The sequence below is a fragment of the Trachinotus anak genome, unplaced genomic scaffold (genome assembly GCF_046630095.1).
Source record: "Trachinotus anak isolate AG129_WGS33_773 ecotype Australia unplaced genomic scaffold, CSIRO_AGI_Tana_v1 ptg000025l, whole genome shotgun sequence".
Lineage (NCBI taxonomy): Eukaryota > Metazoa > Chordata > Actinopteri > Carangiformes > Carangidae > Trachinotus > Trachinotus anak.
In genome coordinates, this window is record NW_027273876.1 from 2,334,771 (window position 1) to 2,347,890 (window position 13,120).

A 13,120-nucleotide genomic window follows, 5' to 3' on the forward strand; every position below is an offset into this window, starting at 1 on the left:
CAATTATAGAAGCACCAAGTCCTTCAAAATAAAAAGAAAGATACTGGTTTGGATTTAAAGGATCCAACACTCACTGTTGGTAAAAAATCTGATGATTTTCTGTAGGGTTGGATAATACCTCAATGTTACCTTTTTATCCAATACTTATTAATAGCAGTGCCACATTCAAAACCAGTACTCATGCATTTTATTATCAAAAGCTAAAGTACTATATAATGAATGGGAGATAAATGTGTCCATGATACTGATGTATTGTCCGGACTGAAAGCATTAAAGTGCAGCGTCTCTTCTAGTTTGAACTGTGTCAGGGTTAACTTTGTATCTCCGGTCACACACAAACACATGTGTGCCTCAAACTGACGCCTGCATTTGAGCTTGTACCAAGTTTCAGTGAAACACCCATACCTGTATGTGACTGTTGATCACAGGATTACAAAACCATTTCATTTACTTTAAAAACTAATTGTAGTTAAAAAAAACACTTTACTTCCAAGTTTGGGGAAAAATCTACCAATGAGAGAGCTTAGTTTGAGAACAAGTGCGTCCCTCTGCTGTTTGGATAGATTCATATGAATTTTATCAAATATCTTTGTCTCTAAACGTCTCTGTCTCGGGTAGATTACTGATGTGTTTGTTCTTCATCCTCCACCTCAGATTTAAGGAATCAGCCGTACAGACGGACGGACGGCGGCCGGCGCAGCGCCAAGTGGAAACCAGGACAACAGCTGCACGTGTCCTCAGACATCTCCCTCTGAAAAACCCTGCAGAGCAGACCAGACTGCACAAGCACAAGAGATCAGATATTTAACTCACTGTGGCAACAGACTCATTGTCTCGCGCATGTTAATGAATGTAGAGATGAAAATGCATGTTTCAAAGTGACAATGAAAACAACAACATCTGCAGATGAAAGTTAAAAAACATAAGCTGAAATATTTTATGACTTTTGCCTGCGAACTTAACATGAACACAAACCGTCTCTGTTCTGTTCAGGCACCTTTCTGAGTGAACTACATGACTGTAGAAACGTCCTGATTTGAGTGAATATAAGCTGCACTTGATGCTAATGACACTGGATGTCATAAGAGCTGATTAAGACAATTACATGGAAGAATGAGCCATTCAGCTGATATGTGACAAGAGTGCTTCATTAATGCTGCTCAGATCTTACAGCCTCAGCTAAACGTGAATCTTCAAAGGCTTTGAAAAGAGACTTTGACAGACAAACCACTCATAAATCATTTTAATATTTTTTTAAATACTCACAACATGATTTTTTAATTGGTTTTATTTTAACGAGAATATTAATTACAGCACCACTGTCCATCTTTCTGTTTCTGCAGTAGATCAAAAAAAAAAATAAGATGAAGATTTGTAATATATTTACATTATTTTTAATACTGAGAATGATGAACATCTACTTTGCTTATGCATTTCAACAAATAAAGCATTTTATACTGTTCTTGATTTAGTCTGGTGTTTTCAGAGTCACACAGAACCAAAGGGCTTTTAGATTTTCTAATGTCATGAACTTGTGTTTGAGTTCTTTGGTTCTTCAGCTGCTGCTTCTATCTGAATATACAGCATCTCTTAAAAATCTACTGGTTTCATTTCATTTCATAGTCATACTGACGCATTTTCTGCTGCTACAACATATGTTGCTAACACTAAAATCATTTTATGATATTAACTTTTTGGTAACCATGGTTTCTATGACTATTTTTTGTAAAATTACATTTTAATTTCAAAAGTTTGAGATTTTAAAGTAAAATTAATTGTAAAACTTTTAGTAATTTTACATTTCAATCATGAAGCTATGACTTTTTTCAAATAAAAGAAATTTCATGTAAAATTACAATTTTATCTAAAAATATTAAATGTAACATTTAGCAATGTTACATTTTTTTATTAAGTTATGAATTTTACCAAATAAATTACATTTTATGTAAAATTAAATTTTTATCTCTAAATATTTAGCTTTTAGTAACATTAAATTTTTCTCAAATATTATTTCACTACAACTCCATCTCAAAATATTTTTTCTTCATTAGATTGTAATTTTTTTTTTAATATTACAATTTAAATTGTAACTGCAGTCTTTGCAATAATAATATTATTTGAAATAATATTATTAATTAATTGTTGAATAACAAATGTGTAAGAGTCAGGTTGGGTCGACACACCCAAATCCACAGTTTATATAGTTCAAACTTATTGTCAGTGCAGAAATGTGCAACAAGAAATTTACATTTTTTTAGACTTTTGAAATGAGATTGCTGCAGCTTTAACTCTGTTCCCTGTTCGTATTGAATGGCCATCTGGTTGAACAACACTGATACTGTAGGAAACAAACTGCCAGATGTTACAGTTTGTTGAAAAGACCATGAAATTACTTGTTTTGCTTCACATGGAAAAGGCAGCAGATGTAGTGGAGAACAAACAGTGATACGTGACGAGTGATGGGGACAAGACCTGCAGCTGTGCAGTGACATGGCCCTTTTACTTTTACGTCATTACTGTAGTGTGTTTCAGGAGATTAAATGGAGTGTAGCAGATGCAGAAGATATGAGGAATCTCAGCTCACAAAAACAATAAAGGGCTAGCGAGAAGAAAACAGCATATATGAGGTTTAAACACTCACTGATATTTACTTTTCCTCTCAGGGAGTTTAGAGTTCAGAAGATGCAGCAGGAAAACAGAGCGTGGTTCTCTGCTCGTGACCTTTGCTCTCTGCAGATCTTCAATTGGTCAAAGATTAAAAACAAAAGACAGAGAGAATCTCAGCTTTTTCTCCTGAGAACAGCTCTCATGTGGCCAATTACTCTGGTTTAGCAACAATTAGTATCAGACTGAGTTTTTGTTTTCAGTTTGTTCTATAGTTTTTTTTTCTGCAGCTGCTCACATGTAGGGTTAAATACTTAAGTTTTCACTGATTATCCAAAAAACATTTGAACTGTACCTTAACAATTAACAGACTGTTACAAACTTAGATTGTCTGCCTTTATTTTGCCAAAAGGTGAAACAATTTGTTTATAACTCAATAATTGATTAACAGGTAAAATCTAATTAAATTATCAAAATTCACTGGTTGCAGCTCAGTTGGTCAAACAAAATTAAAAAGGAAATAACCTTCAGATTTATCTATAATGAAAGTAATTGTATTTGCTTATACTATATATATACTATATATCCTGGACTAATGATTGAAACATACAGACTTCGTAATAGTGAGAGGAGCCTTGTGCAGGCAACTATGATATTCCCTGCTTGGATTCTGCTCAGATTCTCCCCAAATCCCATAGGACCATGGGCTAAATGTCACAAGGTGAGTCCATGAGCAAGTCAAGTCACGTCTGCAGTGAAACAGTGAAATGAGTGAGTGAGTGAGTTTGATGGGGAATGTGGATTTTCTTGAAATGTTGAAGTTGAAGGAAAATGTAACACAATGTTCTTGGTTAACTGCTGTTCTTCAAGAATTCAGTAATTCCTCAGTGAAACCAAAAGTTTTCCAGCTTCTGCGCTCGTCTTTTTCAGTTCCTCTGTGATTTGTCTGCTTTGTCTCGCTGCTTCTGCAAACTGAGTGGAATCAGTGGCTCTTTGAGAGGCACTGATGGTTTTCTGCAGCGCGGTCACAGCAGCCAGAGTTTTTGCAGTTTGTCCTGCAAATCTTCGCACATGATCACTGGAGGTTATTTTGTCACTGATCATTTGGATTCTTTTCAGCTTCTGCACCAGCGGCTTGATAGTTTCACTGAAGTCGTCAGCAGGTTCTTGCATCATGTTCATTTTCTTTGTCCTCTTTTCATTTTCTTTTGAATCTTTGGTTCCACAAACACCATAAGTGATGCCCCCAACTAGATAAACTGCCAATCCCACACCGCAGAATGCACCAAATCCACCACCAGTGGCACCACCTGCTGCACCAACTGTCCCCCCAAAAATACCACCAATCGCACCACCAGTTGCAAGACCAATGGTGAACCATAACACATTGTTGGCTGCACCATGGAATGAACTACTCGATGCTACAGCTGCGACACCAACAGCACCGCCAACACTGCCACAAAATGCTCCCCCAGCTACACCTCCAACTACACTGCCAAAAAAGCCAACAGTTGCACCAGCTGCATTAATTCTTCCACAAAGTCTGGCACAAGTTGCTGCAGCAACTGTCCCCAATACCCCCTCAACTCCGCCAGTAATACCCCCACAAACTCCACCAAGAACTCCCCCTGACACACTGAACAGAACCTGAAATGCAGAAACTTCCGTCTGCATTTCAAGCACTTGAGCGGCCGTCTGTGTAAAGCTCTCTGAAGCTCTTTGAAGATGATCTTCATGCTGATTGTAGAGCAGAATGAAGGATCTCAAACTTATTATGAGTTCGTCCTTTAGGTTGTTAGAAGTGGTAGATGGTCTGTAGTCCACAGCACCACCTTCAGAATCAAGTACATTTCCCATTTTTGTATTTTTTCCGCAATAATCCACTTGAACCTGAGGTGAAGTTGTCTGCTGACTGAAGTCGAGTGTTCAGTTGTCGGACGTCGTTTAAGCTAAGGTAAAATAAAAGGTAAACTTCCACAAATGAAATGAGGGGAGGCCGAGGTTCTTACTTTTCTGCCTGCAAATGAAAAACAAAAGATTTAAAACCTGCCTGAAATCACCCCTCACATTCTGTAACTCTATAGAGAAAAAAAATTAATTTGAAAATTAACTTTTTGGATACATTCTTTTACTGCATTTTTTTCTTAAACGTATTCGCAAATTTTAATTGAACACTGTAAAAACTATTCTGGTGGCACGCTTGAGCCTCTGTACATTTTGCAGTAGGGCAGGACCTGAGATGGGTGTTTTCAGGTTTTCCAGTTTGTCTTGGTTGTGATCCAACTAATGACTGCAGCAAATAAAACATGATCCTACTGCTGCCTGAACAAGTTTTCACATATTGCACACGGCATTAAAATCTCTTCCTGTGTCAACTGTAAGACAACAAGCTGCCGTGATATGTTTTCATCACAGAAAAGAGACATAACATAAGGATTTTCACGAAGGAAAATAATTTCTTGTTTAAAACAGGACATTAAATATATTCTTGTGCTCCTTAAAATAAATGAATCACCATTTTAACTGGTTACAGCAGATTCATTCAGTGCAGCGTCTTTGAGTTGCATTTGTACTTACAGTCGGTTGTCTCTTCACTTGTTTGAATGAAGCACCACAAGCTGTCGCCTAAGTGATGCCTTCGGGCTGATATTTCTAAATAGATGTCGCTGACACCGACACAGGTGAAGAAACATCTGCACAGTCGGATTTGCTCAGAGGAGAAGGAGCAGGAAGTGGAGGAGTGAGAGCAGGAGGGCAGGACTGTTTCACTGCAACAGTTTCACCTCCAGCTGCCTCCAGGGGAAAAACAGGAAGCGTCAAACGACTGCAAAACTCATCCGTTTGTTTTATTTGCACAACAGATCAATTAAGACTTTATCTCATGAATTAGTCTGTGCCTACTAAAGGAAACCTGTGGTGAAGAAGTACTCGATCCTTTACTACAGTAAAAGAAGTAATACCAGTATCGGCCACTTATCACTGTTATATTACTGGATTATTACTGATGCATTGAGAAGCACTGATGATGCATTTTGATATTCTGGGTTGGGGTTAATTTGCCACCCACTGTGGGGGTTGTAACACACCCAGAGACAGTTAATGAATAATTACATTAGCACAAAAATCTCTGATGTTGCATTGTTGTGTCATACAGGCAAGTATTTCTCTTGTTTTGTCCACACCATTTATATCAATAAAGATTAACAAGTTAATAACAGAAAAACATGTCATGTAACAGATTGAGTCAGTGCAATGTTTTCTAGAATTTCGGTCATATTAACTTTACATTGATATGCAGTTTGTTTCAATATTTTTATGCCCTCTAGTGGCCGAACACCAATTTATGCAGCTTTAATGAAAAGGCTCTCAGCCACAGGGCTGGTCGTGGCTGCAGCGGCAGAGGAGAGCATGAAGGTCACACTGAAGTCTGTTCTGCATAATAACTCTCGCTCTCTGCCTCTGTCGGGGATCACCTTTAGCCTCCGGCTCTTCTAAACAAAGCGGCACTTTAACACTCATTAAAGTCCATTTCCACGGCGATCTGAGCCTCTGCTAATTAGAGGGCGGCTGATGTCAGGTTGTACTACACTCTCTGTTTCACAGCTCACATGCCCTCATCTGATCTCTACCCACTGATGTTATTTAAACATTTTTGTACAAATCTTTGCATTTGAGCTGAGTTTTAAGAAGGAAACAGTGGGTGGAAGACGATTAAATCACTCAGGGGTAATAATGCTCAGTAACTGTTTGGCTGTGCAGACTCTTGCTGTATATTTCAGTGTATAGATGACAGGTACACACCTAATGAGGTCAGTGAAAAGACAGAAGACGTCGGATACTTTAATTAACAACTGAAGGCATGAAAATTAAGTTTTCCTTGTGGGTAGGACCTCAGAAAGGAAGCTCATTATTTTCTACTTATACACACTGTTAAGTTCATTTTCATGCTGGACCACTGACAGGTGAGGTGAAGAAAGTGAGCAGGTGGATAAGCTGCTAGCACCATTATAAATCAATACCTGTGCGACTGGTTAGAAAAGTGCAAACCGTAAATACAGGCTAATTAAAACATTTAACATTTGCAGTTTTTGCACATCTAAAGTTGAATAAACATAAAGTAGTCCCTGTGTAAAACCCTCAAAAAGTAAAAAGTCTTAACAAGAATCCTTCAGCATTTTGAAAAAATCTGATGCTCCACTTTGTTGAGTTACGTAAGAAGCTCTATTTTAATCTCATGCTAGAGCCAGGGGGCTATTAGCTTAGCACAATGAAGCATCTAGTCCACCTGTGTCCACACTTCAAAAACACAGATTAACCCCAATTAACATGTTTTATCTTGATTTAAAAAAAAGAAAAGAAAAGAAAAACAAGGCGTTATGTGTGGTTTGTCAAGAAATATTTATAGTATGTAACTCGCCCTAAAACCATACAGAAAGGGGTTGGGGCTAGCTGGTTAGCATGCTAACATAAGTAGAAGAAAAGACGCGATGGAGACAAAAGTTACCATTGGTGTTGCTTTCCACCTCTTTCTAGACTGGTAAGTAAACAGCTGTTAATGCTAATGTTAGCTATGTAGCAATAACATAACTTACAAATAGCTCCTTTACATTGTACGGTGTGGTTACATACAGACGGGTGATGAACAAAATAAAGCACCAACAAAATGTTGTCGTCATAAGCCAGGTTTTTATCCAAATGTAGCACAAGATTTAAGCGAATTTCCTGAAAATCTGCAAAAGAAAATATGAATGAATGTATGTTTGTTTATTGGTGGAGTTAATTCTTCAGTCAGGTGGCACGACACCACTGTAGCATAAGACTTGATCATTAATACATGTGACTCGTGCTTTTAATCAAAGCATTGTTACGCCCTGTAAAGAAAAATCTACACTTGATATGTTTCTCCACTCATTTATTCAGGTTACCTTTAACTTCCCAGCAGTCTGTTGTAATTTCTGTCCCATTAAACCTGACTTGTTTTGTTCTTTCTCCTGCTTTTCTCTGCTAATGCAACACTTCAGCTTCTCCTCAGGACTCATTAAACTTTAATCTAAACGAACGATCCCCGACCTCATCACACCACAGCTCCAGTCTAATTGAGCACATATTTGGTTGGTTTTAGGCACCGGTGGGTTTAAACTAATCTGTGACATTTTATTTGTCCACGTGGAGGGTTTGAGAGTCAACATGATTAAAACGGTTGCACTCAGTATTAAGTGATGACACATTCATGATTTATTAAGGATGCTTACAGAGCTGCTTTCTGAAATATTCCTCCATTTCGACAGCTAATTATAACCTCATCCTTTCATGCTACTTCTTTCATGTGGAGGATGTTTTAGACAATAACTCTTTGTCTTGCATTCAACAAAAGGAATGAGCCTCATGTTAGAACTACTGTACGAACAAACGAGCGCTTATGTGAATTTTAAGCAGTCAGCCAGTCAGATTTTGGTCAAATGACAGCATAACCTTCATTCAAAATAACAACCATATTGATATATGGTTGAATGACAGTTGTGACGTCAGGTGACCAAATTTCAACATCAGTTTTATGTAGAAAACAGACGACAGCTGATGATATTTTGTTGTTTTTAAAAGGTCCCATATTTTACACTTGTCCTGTGTTTTATCTGAACTGTTGATCTCCAACAGAAGATATATCTGTGGTTTTAAGAACCAAAAACCATCTCAGTGTAGTTTTACATCTCCTCTCTCAGGCTTCTCTCTGGAGCTCTAAAAATGGCTTGGTGAGCCAATCAGAAGAGAGGCTCTGAGTCTCTCCTCAGATTGGCTGACTGTTTTCTGAGTGATCAAATCAAAATATATCAGATTTCAGGTAAACACTCAGAGAAACCAAATCCTTCAAGGTTGAATGGTGGGTCCAGGTGGGCGGGGCTTGGGGCACAGCTGAGAGTGGTGACTGCTTTGTTGTGACATCACAAAGTTCCAGAAGTCCTGGCGGCTGGTTTTAAGGCTCAGTGTCTGAATACAGGCTGTGTGCATTTCTCTGTGGACTGAGGCTTTGATACTTTCACAGTATTAATATAGAACCTAGACCTGCTTTATAATCACAAACACACGGACATCTACATTTAGACTGGTGGGACCTTTAAGATGTGTTTTGAAGTTGTTAAACAAAAATCCAATGTCTTCAGAACGTCTCATGCAACACCATAATGACATCATACCAACATTTTAGTCAGAAGGTATTGTGACCAAAACCCAACATCTGCATCACAGTGTCAATCAGCCAACATTGGGTGTTGACACCAAACCAATTTTCATTTCCTACTAAAATTTAACATCTGTCTGACGTAAGAGTCATTAGAGTCCAGTGTCTTTCTGAAGTTGCGTCGACGTCCAGTGCCTGCTGGGTGGCGTGAAAAGAAAATACTCAAGTACCTCAAATCTGCACTTGAGTAAATGTGTTCACAGATGAGGCGTTTACAACCATGATGTATAAGAGGGTCACCTTTATTGTCACAAAACCACAACAGGAACGTACAAAAGCAGCAACCGTTTTGTTTGGTTGATTTTTCTCACACGAAGCAGCAACTTTTACTTTCCATACACAAAGTTGCGCGTTAGTTTTGCACTGTTAAAGTTGGTCTTTAGAGTTATACTGACTTTGTAGTAGATTATCATTCTTCTTAACGATTCACAAACAACACTTACCCCACACAGCAAGCATCACTCTCAGACTGGAGGAACAGTATTTAGCTGATGTACAATATCATTCGAATATCTTTCTCAACAGTTAGAATCATCGTTTTTTTTCTCCTTTGTTATTCTCACAGTAAAAGGGGCTTTACCGACCCATTTTCAACATAATACAAAAAAATCTATGTTACTGTACAATTTTTGTTTACTCTATCATACACTCACAGGTATACACAGAATTATTGACAAGAAAATGAGACCTCTGTTGACCCAGCGTGCAGATTTCCAGGAATGTATACAGTATGCATGCCATTTTGGATTTTTTTTTTCCTGTTTAAAAAAAAAAATCACATAAAATCAATTCTGTAATAGATTATTTGGGTTTATATACATGATTTGAACATCCACATATGGTTTGAACAATCACACATTCATCAAGAAACCATCGATAGAGTTTAAACTGTATAGTCTGTGTAGTGTACGCACACTATTGGTTATAATAGAGGGAAACAGCTACAAAATGGGGGCGTCCTATCAGTGAGGTGATCGTTTTTAGAGGAAGGAGGTTATGTGCTTTTTTTTTTTTTTTCACGATTTACTGTTCAGTCTGTCACAACCACGGGAGAACCTCCCACTCTGCCACTGCTGACCGGTCTCTGTGATCTCTACAACAAAACGTGGTCATGGTTCGCAGAGAAAATAAAAAATCTTTAACACAGAAAAATAATAAATTTACAGAATAAATGTGTTACATGCTTATGAATCCTCTTCTTCAAGTATAAAAATACAAAAAAAGCTTGATTATATAAAACATAGATGACACTTTTCTTTTTTACATGTTAATAAAACGATCTCTTCAAAACAAAAACTAAATGGTCATATAATATACATACAATATATCTGTGGAGTGGTTCAGATTATACTTTAACTGGGTTTTTTCTATTTTCGTGCTAGCTTTTAATGCTATTTCTGAGACTACTAATACATTCCATTAATGTATTACCTATGTACTGCAACATCCGCCTGTAATTCAATTTCTGCCGGTGGTATAAATACACACTCACAGCGTCAGATTCGTATTTCCCTCCGGCGATATGTCAAACAGCACAGAGTCTGTGTGAGGGATTATTTCTCTTGTCATTTTAGATTTGTTCCATGCCACAGTTTTAATATTTAATAATATTTCAACTCCCCAAACCATCTCAACTCTTTATTTCTGTGCTTTGACTCTACTGAACATGGCACATCCAGGGTGTGAGTTCAACTTTTACAACAAAATGTTTGAAAACATACATGTTGCAGAGAAAAAAATGTCATTAAAATATAAGCTGTGTCCCAATTTCATACTTCATACTAACTGCAAACACTTTTCCATCTTTTACAGTTATGCCAACAGAGTTTCACAAAGAGAAACTGCCCCCGGTGGCATCCTAGAATCTGGGAGGCCCCAGACAAAGAAGTCCATCAAAACCCGCCCATATCATTTGCAGACTTGATGTCCCCTAAACGCCTCACATGCAGGCTAACAGTAGCTACAGCACACATCATAGGGGCCTCACTGAGAGGGGTTCTGGGGCAGTGGCAGTGCACTGCACAGTTGGTCCATCGGAGGCCCCTTTTCCCCTTGAGGGGCCCAAACATTTGCCTGGTTGCCTCTCCTGACGGTGCACAACTCCACACTTACAACACCTCTCACTCACTGTTCAGTTACAGTGAGTCCAGGTGAGGTCGACACAGGAGCTACAGCAAAAGAGTTGAACCTACTGTATCAGCTGCTGTCACTACATACACATTGCACGGACCAATCACACGGATAATACAGAGTTTGACGACTCTGATGAGTCTTAAATCTCATGGATCTATTACTCAAACTGTTTCCCTGGATGTTTCATCATCTCACTACGATCCCTGTGCATTATTTTAACGTAGACAGGTGGGTGTCTACATGTGTGGAGCCACAAACCGGCTCCACACTTTTTTGCCCATTTTTGGATTAACCAGGAGTTAGGGGCGGAGTCAGGCACTGCCAAGACGGCAACGGTGCAGCAGCTCACTTGTTTCAAGACAAGTTCTTCAGAAACTTGTGGACGACGTCACGGAGGCTACGTTCATCTTTATTTACAGTCTATGGTAGAAACACACACATCAAGCTGCATTCTGGGAAATGTAAGAACGTTTTTGGAGCTTGACACAACATGTGAGCGACATTTCCCTCAACTTTGTGTGATGTTAAATCACTGGTGCCTTTAATTTTCTCAAACTGATCGTTGCTTGATTTTTTACTGCCACTCTGAATTAGTATGCAGTGTGGAAGTGGGACACAGATATTGTGCTGATTTGTTAGATATGGTGGATGATGGGTTTGCAACATACATGTTAGAAGTGAAATCCCCACACTGCTTCAACCTGCAGGTCCAGAGCCGATGCATTTACCTCCAAATGTACAAAACACCTACAGTGTGACGAGGAAGACGTTTTTATCATTGTAACTAATTATTGGTGCGTTGTGACTTCCTGTTTGGCTCGCTAGTCAAAAAATCTCACACCTTCAAGGTCTGAACTAGGGTTTAGGAGTCCAAAACCAGAATGATGCGAGTTCTCACTCCTCACGTAATTAGTCCAGCTGAGACCTGAGAGACCTGAGAAGCAGACAGAGAATGAAGGAAGCAGAGCAGCAGAGGGACGAAGGGGAGAGAGGGAGATCGGCGCCACAGACCAAAATGATGTGAGAGAAAGCAGCAGAGGGAAACTGATGACGAGCAGCGTTTCTGCTGTGGCACAAGAAGCAGCAGTCAGTGACAAAAAGCTCAGCACTGCCCCAGAAAGAAGCAGAGAGGGAGGATTTAAGAGCACAAAATAAAAATTGAATGGAAACAAGAAGCAGTGACAGGGAGGGGGGAAAAGAAAAAAAGACACAAATCAAAATTTACAAACAGACAAATGTATTTCAAGTTTCTGTTCAATCTTTCAGTTGTGTGTCTGAAAAGCTACAAGGTTTCCTGTGTGTTTTATGAGTCACTGAAGCCCCTCCCACGTCCCCCCTCCTCCCACAACCACTACTCTGCGCTTCCATCTCCTGATTGGCCACATGGGACGTCAGGTTTTGGTGCAACGGCGTGACAGTCCTCGTGCTCGGGGATGAGACGAGAGACGGGAGAAGAGAGCGCGGCTGTCGCTGAGCTGTGATCACAGAGCTGCTCTGCTGTCAGAAAATCTGCCCTGATTCAGCTCCTCTCCTCCTCCGTGACCAAGAGGAGGAGGAGGAGGAGGAGAGGAGGAGGAGGGAGACTGTAATGTATGGGAGAGGACAGCAGAGCAAGGAGAGGAAACAAGGACACGAGACAAGGAAATGAGAGACTGGGGGAGGAAACAAGAACAGATGAGTTAAAAGTTAAAAGAAGAAAGGAGGGAAGGCGAAAGCAGGAGGAGGTAACAAGGAGGGGAGGAGACAAGGAAAAGTGGCAATGAGGAAAGGAGGCAAGGAGAGGAGGTGGAGAAGAGAGGAGAGAAGAGAAGGAAAGATGAGGAGACTGAACGGGGAGCAGAAAAGAGAGGAATCAAGGTGACAAGGAAAAGAGTGCACATGGAAGGAAAGGTGAGATGTGGAGAGGAAACAAGGGAAGGAGAAGAGACAAGGAAGGATGAGGAGACAATGATAAGAGACTGAAGGAAAGAAACCGAAGAGAAGAGAAGGAGAGAGGAAACAAGGAGAGGAGACAAGAAAAGGAGAGGAGAGGAATGCAGAGATGATGAGAGGAGGCAAGGAGATCAGAGGAGAGGAGAATGAAAGGAGACAAGGAAAGAAGAGATGAGGAGAGACAGCAAAGACAAGAGAGATGAAACAAGAGGAGAC

The 13,120-nt window shown here is 39.5% G+C and overlaps 2 protein-coding genes across 3 annotated transcripts in view; one reads left to right on the forward strand and one right to left on the reverse strand.

Annotated features, from left to right (window-relative positions):
• fmnl1b (formin-like 1b) overlaps positions 1 to 1,467 on the forward strand; it is a 33,535-nt gene extending 32,068 nt beyond the window's left edge. For both annotated transcript variants that reach the window (XM_071462916.1, XM_071462917.1), the window contains exon 26: positions 655 to 1,467. In XM_071462916.1, the coding sequence (XP_071319017.1) occupies positions 655 to 755 (101 nt within the window). In that variant the 3' untranslated portion in view covers positions 756 to 1,467. The remainder of the gene's footprint in view (positions 1 to 654) is intronic.
• A 7,596-nt stretch (positions 1,468 to 9,063) lies between these two features.
• srcin1b (SRC kinase signaling inhibitor 1b) overlaps positions 9,064 to 13,120 on the reverse strand; it is a 94,707-nt gene continuing 90,650 nt past the window's right edge. The window contains exon 21 of the mRNA XM_071462360.1: positions 9,064 to 12,080. Within this exon, the coding sequence (XP_071318461.1) occupies positions 12,075 to 12,080 (6 nt within the window). The 3' untranslated portion in view covers positions 9,064 to 12,074. The remainder of the gene's footprint in view (positions 12,081 to 13,120) is intronic.